General features: G+C 48.6%; 1 protein-coding gene across 3 annotated transcripts in view; it reads left to right on the top strand.

Moving 5' to 3' along the window:
• Positions 1 to 13,995, top strand: part of ADCY2 (adenylate cyclase 2) — a 442,181-nt gene that overhangs the window by 12,467 nt on the left and 415,719 nt on the right. For all 3 annotated transcript variants that reach the window (XM_043887179.1, XM_043887178.1, XM_043887177.1), the window contains exon 2: positions 8,407 to 8,604. In XM_043887179.1, coding sequence (XP_043743114.1) covers positions 8,407 to 8,604 — 198 coding nt within the window. The remainder of the gene's footprint in view (positions 1 to 8,406; positions 8,605 to 13,995) is intronic.

Below are 13,995 nucleotides of genomic sequence, written 5' to 3'. Positions count from 1 at the left end.
GACTTGCTCCACGTCCCCCTCCCAATTCTGCCACAGATTCTTCTATTCAACTGTAAGCAAGAGCCGTGGAGGAAAAGGGAGTCTAAGAAATGCAACTCCCAGCAAAGCCAAACTGACGGTAGGATGATTGAGCCCAACTTGTGAGATGACTGGTTTCCCTCTGAGCACCACTTTTACCACACAGCACAAGTTTGCTCATGGGAAGACTTTGGAGTTTTTCAGGATTATTTTGCATTTTACCTTTAGATCTATGACCCATTCTTCCCCAGTAGCTCAGTTGCTAAAGAATCTGCCTGCGTTGCAGGAGACCCTGGTTCGATTCCTGGGTCAGGAAGGTCCCCTGGAGAAGGGACAGGCTACCCACTCCAGTCTTCTTGGGCTTCCCTAGTGGCTCTGTTGGTAAAAGAATCCGCCTGCAATGTGCGAGACCTGGGTTTGATCTCTGGGTTGGGAAGATCCCCTGGAGAAGGGAATGGCAAACCACTCCAGCATTCTGGCCTCAAGAATCCCATGGACAGAGGAGCCTGGTGGGCTTCATCCATGGGGTCACAAATGGTCAGAAACGACTGAATCATTTATACTGTTGATACAATTAAATGTGGAGGAGGTAGACAGAAGAGAGAGTAGAGAGATGGTGTGGAGAAGAGGAGAGGAGGAGAGATTCAGAGTGGGGGGTCGGGGGGAGCCTGAGGGGCAACAATCTATGGGGTTGCAAAGAGTCTGACATGACTGAGCAACTTTCACTTTCTCTTTCTCTTCACTGTGATCCATTTTGAGTTGATTTTTGTGAAAGGCATAAAGTGTGTATCTAGATTCATACTTTGCATGTAGACATCTCTTCAGTTGTCCCACCCTTCCTCCATTGAATGGTCTTTATCCTTTCTCTGTCTGAATTTGCCACGTGTCTGTTGACTACATTAATGTGGGTCTTTCCCGTCCATTGATCTGTTCCTTTATTCTGTAATACCGTCTCATCTTAAGTACCGTAGCTTTATAATAAGTCTTGGAGTTCGGTAGTGTTGGTCCTCCTACTTTATTCTTCTCCTTCAGCACTGGGGTCTTTTGCCTGTTCATTTAAACTATAGAATTAGTGTGTTGATATCTACAGAATTAACTTGCTATGATTTCAGTTGGAATTGCATTGAATCTATAGATTAATTTGGAAAAAACTGACATTGTTACAGTATTGTCTTCCTATTTATATACATGGACTATCTCTTCATTTATTGAGGTCATCTTTGACTTATTTCATCAGAGTTTTATAGAATATTTTAATTAGAATTTTTATTTCTTTCATACCTTATGGTAAAATGGAGTGTGACTCTATATGTGGAAAAGAATGAAAAAAATGTATTTTCTATTATGTATCTCAGGGCTTCCCAGGTGGCTCAATGGTAAAGAATCTGCCTGTCAATGCAAGAGACTCAAGAAGCATGGGTTTGATCCCTGGGTCAGGAAGATCACCTGGAGTAGGAAGTGGCAACCCTTTCCAGTATTTTTGCCTGGAAAGTTCCATGGAAAGAGGAGCCCAGTGTGCTATAGTCCATGGGGTTGCACAGTCCAGACATTACTGAGCAAACACACACACATACATACATTTTGTATCTCACATACACACAGATATATGATGTGAATGAATGAAAATGTTTATCTGCATCCATCCACATATAGTCAAATGTATATTAGCTAAGGGCTGATTACTTTCTGCCCAATGGCAGCTCTTCAGAATAATTTATGGTAATAAAATGTATAATTACTTAGAAGGCAAAATTGGCATCATTTCAGTAATGAGTAGTCAGACTAGCCTTGGTGGAAAGTAGGGATAGGAAAGAGGTGGTTATGGTCACTACGGTAATAACCTGTCATTTATGAGCTAGGGTGATGGGCTCACCCCCACTGGCCACACTGTGTCTGTATCACTGTTGATGTGAAGAAGCAGGGGCTTTGGGAGGCCCAGCGCTCACCAGAGTTACATTAAGTGATGGAACTTGGTTTCTGCCTTTAGTCTGTTGGACTTCAAAGCACTTCCCTAAAATATCCTTTTCGTAGATGCTTGCTCATTGGAAGAAAAGCTGTGACAAACCTACACAGCATGTTGAAAAGCAGTTATCACTTTGCTGACAAAGGTCCATGTAGTCAAAGCTATGGTTTCTCCAGTAGTTGTGTACAGATGTGAGAGTTGGACCGTAAAGAAGGCTGAGTGCCAGAGAATTGGTACTTTGGAATTGTGGTGCTGGAGAAGACTCTTGAGAGTCCCTTGGACTGCAAGGAGATCAAACCAGTCAATCCTAAAGGAAATCAGTCCTGAATATTCATTGGAAGGACTTATGGCTGAAGCTGAAGCTCCAGTACTTTGGCCACTTGAGAAGAACTGACTCATTGGAAAAGACCCTAATGCTGCGAAAGATTGAAGGCAGTAGGAGAAGGGGGCAAGAGAAGATGAGACGGTTGGATGAGATGAAATGGCATCACTGACTTAATGGAGATGAGTTTGAGCAAACTCCCGGAGACAGTGAAGGACAGGGAAGCCGGTGTGCTGAAGTCCATGGGGTTGCAAAGAGTCAGACACGACTGAGCGACTGAACAACAACAATAGCGGTAAAGTGTTTTACATTAGAGTGTCCTCTGCCATCTAAAAGGAAAACAGTGCTGTTGAACAAAAAAAAATGAAAAGTACACATGGAAAATATTAAAAATATACATAATCTGTTGCTCCGTGGAAAAGCCTCTGAGAAACAAAGCCGTTGTTATATGATAAATAGAAGCAATGGGTGTTTAATAGGCCTGGCAGTTTGACGCCCTCCCAAATTAAATGCATTGAACAGGGAAAGCCGAAATATTCTTGGAGAGTGAAGGGAGCCCATTATCATGACAGTAGGTAATGGGACGCTTGCGGTCTTCCTTTTAAAGGCGTGTTAACACATTTAGTTTGCATTGTATGGCGACTTTTAAAAATCTTTTTAAAGCCATGTCTTGAAGGCATTTCTGTACATTTTATTTAGTTTGCGTAGAGTGGTACATTTTTTATTTCCACGAAGGGAGGAGGAGTTGGGCTGCATAAACATATTTAATTTAGATCGACAGTGTTTTCACTGTTTTCGTTCACTTTATTTTCAGCTGCTCTTATTTGTTTTATACTCTGAATTTTGAAAACTCGGCTATTTCCTAAAAGAGTAGCCACGGGTGAGCTGCTGTGGCTTCATTGGTCTTCCTGTCCACTGGGGCTGGAATAACGGGGTGGAGGGGGGAGAGGGTATGTAATTCAAGGTCTGAGGGCATTCCGCTGTTTCATTTAGTTATTCACCTTAAGAAAAACACATGATCCAAATGCAGGGCTAGGAAAGAGTGTGGTTTATAAGCTTATACATTTTTAGTGAATATGCTACTGTTTTGTTTTTTTTTTCCTTGGCCCCCCTTACAAAAGATTCTATTTAGTGGGAAAATCCATATTAAGACTTGTTTGGAGTTAAGGTTCAAAAGGCAAACGCAGAATAAATTGATGGCTGTTCTCTCTGGAAGAGCCCGGATTCTTCAGTGGGTTTTGCAGTGGTCAGGGGCCACTGGCCTTGTGGGCAGTGACTGACTGTCTGAAGCCACGTGCCATCTGGGAACGGGCCGCCCTGCCAGGGCTGGGGAGAGGACTTCAAAGCTGGGGGGAGTCCTTCTCGGGGGAGTGGGGTGGACCAGGCAACGCCACGCATCCGGTAAGCAGTCACCCCGGACGCCCTCGGGTCCTTTCAGGATGGAGAGGCCTTTGTCTGCCCTTTTTCCCTCAATGTATTTTCACAGTCCTAGTTGATGCTGGGTGAGCATGGGGGACTAGAAGCTTTGAGACTAGAAGCTTGGGTCTTTTGTTGTTGTTCTGATTATGAAAGAAATAAACCATTTCTGTGGGCCCCTAAAAATATTAGGGGACCAGTGTCCACTGCCTAGTGGAGTGGTCGCCCTGCAGCCCAGACTAGTGGGCTGTCTGGGATCAAGACCCTGATGGTAAAAAAAAAAAAGATGCCAATATTTAAACCCCAAACCCATATCAAGTCTTATTACATAATGTTCCTGGCTCTCCAAGGCACTGGGCCTTTCCCTTGTTCACGGTTGGATCTTTGAGCAGAGAAATGCAGGGAAAGCAGACATACAGATGGCTAATAAACACATGAAAAGATGCTCAACATCACTCATTATTAGAGAAATGCAAATCAAAACCACAATGAGGTACCATTACACGCCAGTCAGGATGGCTGCTATCCAAAGGTCTACAAGCAATAAATGCTGGAGAGGGTGTGGAGAAAAGGGAACCCTCTTACACTGTTGGTGGGAATGCAAACTAGTACAGCCACTATGGAGAACAGTGTGGAGATTCTTTAAAAAACTGGAAATAGAACTGCCATATGACCCAGCAATCCCACTGCTGGGCATACACACTGAGGAAACCAGATCTGAAAGAGACACATGCACCCCAGTGTTCATCGCAGCACTGTTTATAATAGCCAGGACATGGAAGCAACCCAGATGCCCAGCAGCAGACGAATGGATAAGGAAGCTGTGGTACATATACACCATGGAATATTACTCAGCCGTTAAAAAGAATACATTTGAATCAGTTCTAATGAGATGGACGAAACTGGAGCCCATTATACAGAGTGAAGTAAGCCAGAAAGATAAAGCCCAATACAGTATACTAATGCATATATATGGAATTTAAAAAGATGATAACGATAACCCTATATGCAAAACAGAAAAAGAGACACAGATGTACAGAACAGACTTTGGAACTCTGTGGGAGAAGGAGAGGGTGGGATGTTCTGAGAGAACAGCATCAAAACATGTATATTATCAAGTGTGAAACAGATCACCAGCCCAGGTGGGATGCATGAGACAAGCGCTCGGGCCTGGTGCACTGGGAAGACCCAGAGAGATGGGATGGGGAGGGAGGCGGGAGGGGGGATCGGGATGGGGAACACATGTAAATCCATGGCTGATTCATGTCAATGTATGGCAAAAACCTCTACAATATTGTAGAGTAATTAGCCTCCAACTAATAAAAATAAATGAAAAAAAAAAAGAAAAAAAATGCAGGGAAAGCTCCTCTGGGCTGTGTATTTTTTGTCCTCCTCTTCCCAGAAGGACTCAGGATCACAGCTTCTCTGTTCCTTTAGCTGCTCATTTTCACTTGATGGGCTTCCCTGCTGTCTCGGATGGTAAAGAATCCACCTACGCTGCAGGAGACCTGAGTTCCATCCCTGGGTTGGGAAGATCCCCCAGAGAAGGAAATGGCAACCCACTCTGGTATTCTTGCCTGGAGAATCCCATGGACACAGGAGCCTGGTGGGCTACAGTCTGGGATCTCAAAGACTCAGATGTGACTGAGCGACTGAGCAACTCACACTTTTCACTTGCCAGTCACGTAGGTTTTCACGCCACTTTCATTCTTTCTGGATAATCGAAGCCAATAAAGCCAACGGTTGTTGCTTTCCTACGGGGTTAATGCAATGATGGAAAAGCCACGCCAGGAAGGCAGCTGTCCTGCTTCTCTACTGGTTGGCTTTCTGCTCACAGCTTAGGTAACTTCATTCGGGGAAGTTTAAAGTAAAATCACGTTTTCACGGCTCTGTGTGCACAGCGACCACGACCTTGAATGAGACGTCCTTGGGACAGGCTGCTGTGTGCCCTGATCCTTGGTTCCTGGGTGCTGGGGAGCACCGGGGTGCGGGTGGATCCCAGACAACCTTTTGCAATGATTGGAGCCTGTGTCTGAAGGTCAGAGTACAGGCAGGCACTGAGTCGTGGACAGAAATAGCAGGGGAGGGAGGTTGTGAGAACATCCCATCGGGCCCTTCTGTCTTCTGGCTGTTCTGGAAACATTCTTCCGGCCACTGGGGAGCTAGCCACACCTGGGCCCATGCATCGTCTATGCACACGGGGTGCAGGGCTCTGCGGTGATGGCAACACAGACCACCCCCTGGGGGAAGCCCCCATTCTCTCCCAGTCAGCCCCGCAGCCCTGGTGCCTCCTCTCCATTCAGAGCCCTGCATTTTCTCACCTGTGCAGGCAACCGTGCCTACACTCACACGGCCGCTCTAAGAGTCACAGACATTAATGTACCTGAGTGCTTAGCAGAAAAATATCCGTGTTAGAGTTGATTCTTTCAAACTGTGGTGCTGGAGAAGACTCTTGAGAGTCCCTTAGACTGCAAGGAGATCAAACCAGTCAATCCTAAAGGCGGTCAACCCTGAATATTCATTGGAAGGTCTGAGGCTGAAGCTCCAGTACTTTGGCCACTTGATGAGGAGCTGACTTATTGGAAAAGACCCTGATGCTGGGAAAGATTGAAGGCAGGAGGAGAAGGGGGTGATTGAGGATGAGATGGTTGGATGACATCACTGACTCAAAGGACATGAATTTTAGCAAACTCTGGGAGATGGTGAAGGACAGGGAAGCCCGGCGTGCTGCAGTGCGTGGGGTCGTAAAGAGTCAGACACAGTTTAGCAACTCAACAACAACTGACGTGAGTACTTGCCGTGGTTGTTGTTGCTCTTGCCTTTTTCACAATTTTTACTCGACACGCATAATTGTGAGAGAGGAAAGGGAAGAGAAGGCCCTGAAGGTGGTCCGGGTCCCTCTGCTCTCTCCTGGGTGTCAGCCTGCGCCCCGCCACCTGGGCTGCCTCATCTGCCTTCCTGCCCCCTCCCTGTGGTCAGTGGCCTGATATCTGAAGGCGGTGGGAGGGGCATCTCCAGGGTGAAGTTAGAGATGCTCATGGCCCGGACTGAACCCTGTGCCCACCAGAAAAGGTGAGGGCTTCCCCAGACTCTGGTATTTGAAAGACCTACCCCGTATGTCCCAGGTTGTACTGTAACTTTTAATTTTTTTTTTTTCTTATTTTTGGCAGTGCTGAGTCTTGGTTGCTACATAGGCTTTTTCTCTAGTTGCAGCTAGCGGGGGCCGCTCTCTAGTTGCAGTGGGCTTCTCATCGCGGAGACTTCTCTCCTTGTGGAGCTCGGGGTCTCGGACCCGTGGGCTTCAGCAGTTGCAGCTCCCCAGCTCTAGAGCACAGGCTTAGGAGTTCTGGTGCTCTGGCTTCGTTGCTCTGTGGCATGTGGGATCTTCCCAAATCAGAGGTCGAACCCATGTCTCCTACATGGCCGGGCAGATTCTTTGCCATTGCGCCACCAGGGAAGCCCGCTACTGTCAGTTTTAATATTCCAAAACCTCAGTGGATGTGCTTAGGGCCCCGGCTATATGGATTGTTTTGCTTGAAACTCCTTTGAGTATTTCATCAACTAAATGTATTTGCTGGAGATGAAAGCTCTTAGACTGTGTGTAAGAGTGTGTGCCATCCCATAGCATGTGCTGTTCAGAGCAAGTTTCAGCAGAATATTTGGAGAAGCTAAAGCCTAAATCCAGGCTTGGGTACTCAGAGGAAACGCGAGTTCTATTGCATTGTGTGGAATTGTAATAGTGTGCGTTTGAAGGGTTATGTGGCTAGATAGAGATGAATAGAAAATGACTATTAGTGTGCAAATGTAGAGTTTTAAAAAATACATTAGTAACAGGCTAATAATGTCCATTTTCCTTTTTGCTGCTGGAGCCCAGGAAAGGTGGAAAAAGAAGCTAGCAAAATGGCACAGTCTTCTAAATATTTCCTGCTCTCTCATCTTCTATTTTTAGTACTTTCAGACCCTTTTCTATTAACCTATGATCTGGTTAAAACGTTAATTGCCTTGCATTAAAAGAAAAGCCTCTAGCTTTAGAGTCCAAGATAGTATTTAGGTTTTTTAATAAAACATTTCAAAACCATTTGCAGACCTTAATTTCCTATGATTAGAGCATATCTGATTGTCTGAAGTTGTTTGTCTTATTTTATCCTTCCATTCTGTGTTCTTGCATTCACTTTTGAATGAAATCCATTTCTTCACTTATCAGGGAAAATTTGAATTTGATGGCATGGCTGTTTTGTGTAATTTAAATATCCAATACTGGGTTATGTGTGCTCGTTGACTCAGTGGTGCCCGACTCTTTGCGATCCCGTGGACTACAGCCCGCCAGGCTCCTCTGTCCATGGGATTTCCCAGGCAAGAATACTGGAGTGGGTTGCCATGCCCTTCTCCAGGGGATCTTCCCAACCCAGACATTGAACCCACTTCTCCTGCATTGGCAGGAGGATTCTTTACCACTGAGCCACCTGGGAAGCCTGGTATTGGGTTGTTTATGTAGAAAAACGTGTTTAATTAATAAGAAACTTAAATTTTCAAAAGTTCAAATTTTTCTACTTCTGAAGTCCCTTTTAAAACCTGATCTGATTCGACCTTGACTGATGTTGATCACATTTTGATGTTAATAACACGTCAGGGGTGCCACAGGCTTGCTAAATTGTCCCTTTGCTATGTTCTTTTTCCCTCTCCTTAGGAAGTTGAAGACCACGTGGCATTTTTAATCACAGTGCCGACTGCCCTGGCGATTTTCTTTGCGATCTTCATCCTGGTGTGCATCGAGTCAGTGTTTAAGAAGCTGCTACGCCTCTTCTCATTGGTGATATGGATCTGTCTCGTGGCCATGGGCTACTTGTTCATGTGTTTCGGGGGCACCGTCTCTCCCTGGGACCAGGTAAGATGTCGCAGTGCCTTCTGTGTTTCTTTTTCTGTGTTTTGATCTGTGACAAAGCAGGTTCTATACACCTGGCTCCAGACTGTAAACAGAGGCTAAGAAGACCATCTTCGGAAATAGCTGTCCCACGGGGCTCTGCAGGGTGAAGTCACGCGGTGCGTGTTTCCACTCATCAGACCTGCCGCCGGTCAGGGGGCCGCCCAGGCTCACCTTGTCACCTGTTTCCCATGGCCGAGGCTGCGTTTGCAACGCGCACCATGCCTCGGTATTTCCTTCTCCTCCAGCCCCTCGAGTCTCCCATTGCTGGGGTGGGCACCGCTCTCTGTGCCTCGAAGTCGCAAAGACCGAACTTGAACTCTTTGCTCAGGGACCGGATCTCCAGATTTGGTGTCAACGTGATGACGGCGTAGCAGCAGTGGGACCCGCTGTTGCTCGAGCTGAACCCGGGCGGCTCTTGGTTTAGAAGAGGGCCACGTCTGGGGGAGGCTAGGTCTTTAGGAGACCGTAGTCCAGTGGGCGTTTCCTCTGGTGGTGGGGCCACGTGGCTCTCGTCCGCTGGCTGCTTGATGAGGTGGTTCCAGGCGCGGGTGCGGGTATCCTAGCTACTAGCTTCAGGCTTGTGACTGACACCAAGGGGTTCTGTCACCATCGAGGCGGGGAGGAAGCTGAGCGCCAAGAGGGCTGTTGCTGAGCTGCTGGGGGCCAAGAACCCGGAGAGGGAGAGGCGCAGGAGCCACAGTCGTTAGGAGACTCCCCAGAATTGCTGGGGAGGCCCGGAGAAGAGAGACTCAGGGTGGGACGCACAAAAGGATTCAAGTGCCGATGTGTGTGTTACTTTCAAATATCTTTCGATGTTGATCTCTAACATAATTCCACAGTGAAAAGAGAGCAGACTCTGTCTGATTTCAGGACCTTTAGACCATGCAGTTTTTGCACCTTGTTTTTTGTCCTTCGTTTATAGTCTATGGGAGCTTGAATAGAATCTGTATCCTACTGTTGTGTGAATGTTGTGTAAATCTTAATGATGTTGAAATGGTTCACGGTGCCTTTCAGGTCTACTCTATCCTTCTACTTTCCTGTCTGTCCCGTCTATTAATTTTGACACTTTCATGTTGAAACTCCCAACTAAAAACCTTCACTCATCTACCTGAGAAATAATTGTAATATCTAGGAGGACTATGTCTAACCTTGTTCTGTATTTTTCAAGTCTCCTGTAAATGTATTATCATACTTTCAAAATTTGTAAAATAAAACGGGAAGAGGAAAAAAAAAGGGTTCAAGTGCCAGGGCAAGGGCCTGAGCTGGAGAGATCCCTCGGGGAGCCCAAGAATGGGGTTTCTGGAGAGTTCTGTCCCGTGATCTCAGACAAAGCATCCTCGTCTTTGCACCTCAGTTCCTCCTGCGAAGGGAGAGGCTGGGCAGAGTGGGCTCGGCTTGCTCTCTCTGGCTGTAAAGGATGCTGGACGGTGGCCCAGACGGAGACGATGCTGTCCCTCTCCCGCAGAGGCTCCCGTGCTTGGGGAAGCTCCCCTGGCGTCTCCTCCTCGCTTCCTCATTTAAGCCTTTTGCAGCACTGGGCGCCCCCCCCCCCCACGCCTCTGCTCCCCGTTTGTTCTGCCCTCACCCACTGCTCTCAGTGGCACACGCGGTCCACCGTCCCTCCGCCTTCACCCCGGTGCACGAGGACAGAAGCAGGAAGCAGATTAAGAGCATCCTTTGCCGTCTGGGGCATGGACCCCGGGTCTCTCCTAGCACCGCAGCCGCCTTTTAACAACATAGCTTTCAAAGAAGCCTTCCTATCTGGAGGCTTCCCTCGTAGCTCAGTTGGTGAAGAATCCGCCTGCAATGCAGGAGACACCAGTTCAATCCCTGGGTCAGGAAGATCCCCTATAGAATGGAATGGCAATCCACTCCAGTGTTCTTTCCTGGGAAATTCCATGGACAGGGAAACCTGGCAGGCTACAGTCCATGGGGTCCCAAAGAGTCAGACACAACTAAGCGACGGACATGTTCACTTTTACTTTACTTCCGTTTACTCGAGGTCGATTTCCCAGCTGTTGGTTGGCTGGCTCTGCTTCTTGGCTTTAGCTTGGATGCTGTTTACAATTTGTGCTGAGATTTTTCACCTCTGCCCCTACCCATGATCCCACCCACATCAGGGTTGCCGGCCTCATGCCGCCAGAACCCTGGGCAGGGTGGGCTCCTGCGTGGAGTCTCAGCCCCATCGATGGGGCAGACGGGGGGGCCAGCCTCCCCCACGGCCTGGGCACGCCTCTAGGGGCACAGCTGTTCGGGGCCACTTGCCTCCTGCTGTGGGGCTGCTCACACCTCTTGCCAGAAGAGGGCCACTTTGAAGGAGTTAATTTATTCTTTTAACTTTGTATTTTATATTGGAGTATGGGAGGAGGGCATGACAACCCACTCTAGTACTCTTGCCTGGAGAATCCCATGGACGGAGGAGCCTGGTGGGCTATAGTCCATGGGGTCACGTAGAGATGGACATGACTGAGCAACACACACACACACACACACACAGAGTTGATTAAGGGCTTCCCAGGTGACGCTAGTGGTAAAGAGTCTGCCTGCCAATGCAGGCGACTCAGAAGATGCGGGTTTGACCCTGGGTCAGTAAGATCCCCTGGAGTAGGAAATGGCAACCTACTCCAGGATCGTTGTCTGGGAAATGCCATGGACTGAGGAGCCTGGTGGGCTGCAGTCCTTGTGGTTGCAGAGAGTCGGACAGGACTAGAGACTCAGCACTCGCACACACACTATGGGGCTGGATGCGCCCACTCAGAAGGAGATGGGGTATGCAAGAGAAGAGTTGAGCTGGGCACCCGGGGTGGAGGAGAGGGAATATGTATATATTCTTTTTCTAATTATTTTCCCTTTTAGCTTCTTACATAATATTGAGCAGAGTCTTACATATCTTACATAATATTGTACAGTAGGTCCCTATTGGTTGTCCAAATACCTGAGAAATTACTTGAGCTGAGTGATTGGCACTAATCCTTTGGTTTTTTTGTGTAAGTGTCCATGTCATCTATGAATAGGAAGCTCTACTTCTTTCATTCCAATGTTAATGTCTTATTTCTTTTTCTTGACATGTGCATGTAATTAGCGTGTGTTAGTTGCTCAGTCGTGTCTTGACTCTCTGCGACTCCATGGACTGTAGCCCACCAGGCTCCTTTGTCCATGGGATTCTCCAGGCACATCATTAGAACTTCCAGTAAAATACTAAATGCAAGGAAAAAAAAAAGAAGAGGCCACTTGAGCCCCATTCCTCTGCTGGAGTCTGAACTCCTTCCCAACACTCCTGATCGTTCAGGAGGGGACCTGAAATGCGGTCATTCTGCCTGGTTAACCCAAGTTGGCTCTCTGGCATCTTTTGGTGTCAGCATTACAGATGCGGGCCCCTCGATGAACACTCACCTTCAAGAAGTGTTAGTCGGTTCACTGCACTTGAGGGAGTGGGCTCCAGGCTTGATCCCAGAGAGGATGCTTCCACTTGCAGTGCTGTTATGAGAGAGGCTGGGGTGCCCCAATGGGGACGGTCCACACGGGGCCCCCCTCACCGCTGACAACAGTGGCAAGTTTGGGGATCCCAGGAGCCCCGTGAGGCTCAGTAACTTGCAGAAGGACCTACAGAACCCTTTGAAAGCTGTCAGTACTCATGCTTACAGGTTTTCCAGGTGGTGCTAGTGATAAGGAACCCACCTGCCAGTGCAGGAGCTATAGGAGACCGGGGTTTGATCCCTGGGTGGGGAAGATCCCCTGGAGGAGGGCATGGCAACCCACTCCAGCATTCTTGCCTGGACAGTCCCGTGGACAGAGGAGCCTGGCGGGCTGTAGTCCATGCAGTCACAAAAAGTCGGATGTGACTGAAGCGACTTAGCTCACACTCATGGTTTCTTACAAAGGACACAGTTTAGTATCAGCCAAGGGGAGTGTTCAGGAGAACTGCGGAGTGTGGAGCGTCTGTTGTCCATCTGGAGACACGACAGCCATGCCCTTCTAGCTGCAGCAGGTCGTGCTGTGCGTGGGGGATAGCACCTCCCTGGGAGAGTCGTCAGAGCCTCGTGTGCCCAGGGTTTTTGCCTGGGACTAATCGTGTGCCCCCTGCATGACTGGCTGTGGGTCTCAGCCCCTCTGTAGACAGAGCGGACACCGTGTGACGCTGAGCCTCCTTCCTGAATCACATCTCAGACAGTCTGCTGGCCAGAGCCTCCAGGGACACAAACAGAGTCCTATGGGGCGGGTTATTCCTGGGGCCTGAGAGATCCCCTCCCTGGAGCCCAGGGCAAAGGCCGACCTCGCTCTGCTGAGGTTGGTTCTTCCCCGAATGTGTGAGTGGAGTCCTGCTCTCAGCCATCAACAGCCAGCACACAACTCGGAACCAGAGCCGCCAGCACCGGTGTCGTCTGGACGGCGCCGCCCCTGTTTGGGTGCTTTTCCTCCACAAACCCGTTCTGTCTTTTCATAGCTCCGTGGGGTGGGCGCCGTGGTACCCGCGCTCACCCAGCACCTAGACTTCCACACAGGTCCCTTGATCACAGCCAGGCTGCTGGGGAGCGAGCGGAACAGGAGATTTGAACCCAAGGGATCTGACTGCAGAGGCCAGTCTTACCTGGGATACCGTAGTTCTCAACTGGGAGCAGTTTCACCCGCAGGGACAGTTCCCAGTCTGGCATGCCTCTGACTGTCACAGCCTGGTTAGGGGTCACCTAGTGCGTAGAAGCCAGAGATGCTGCTGTGAATCCTGCAAACAGCCTACCACGCACAGGCCAGCAGCATCTCCAAGGATCACCCAGCCCAGCAGCATCTCCAAGGATCACCCAGCCCGAGAGTCTGCAGGACTGAGTCTGAGAAACTGTGTTTTCCAAGGCTGCCTGTCCATGTTGTCTTTTAAAGAGGCTCAGTAGGCGGGATTGTCCTGAGTGGCCAGGGCACCACTTCAGACTGCTGGTTCTGCTTTTGATTAGAGAGGCATGATTTTGCAGCATGTAGACTGCAGAACATACCTGCTGGAGAAAGGGTCGCAGGTTTGGAGGTTGGGCACTGATGTGCTTTGGAAGCGGCCGTTGGTGAAATAAGGAAAACGTGGAGAAAATGCTGGTGGCTTTGCCCTCCCAGCCCTGACTGCGTGTGGAGACCTGGCGTCGCTAGTAGTTTTAATTCAGCTCGTGTCGCCCCCGCTTTGGGTCCCCTCCCAGCTGCCATCATCCCCACCCAGCTGACATGTGTTCCACGCAGCCGCCTCCTGGATGAGAATTATTTAAAAATGACATTTTGTTGGTGGTTCCCAACAATCGGAGGGAAGCTGGGTGGTAAATTGCAGAGTTGGGGGTTCCAGCTATTAACAGTGGTGTGTGTGTATGTGCTAAGTGCACA

The sequence above is a fragment of the Cervus elaphus genome, chromosome 25 (genome assembly GCF_910594005.1).
Source record: "Cervus elaphus chromosome 25, mCerEla1.1, whole genome shotgun sequence".
NCBI classification, from domain to species: domain Eukaryota; kingdom Metazoa; phylum Chordata; class Mammalia; order Artiodactyla; family Cervidae; genus Cervus; species Cervus elaphus.
Note: the sequence above shows the minus strand (reverse complement) of the source record. Positions and strands in the feature narration are given on the sequence as shown.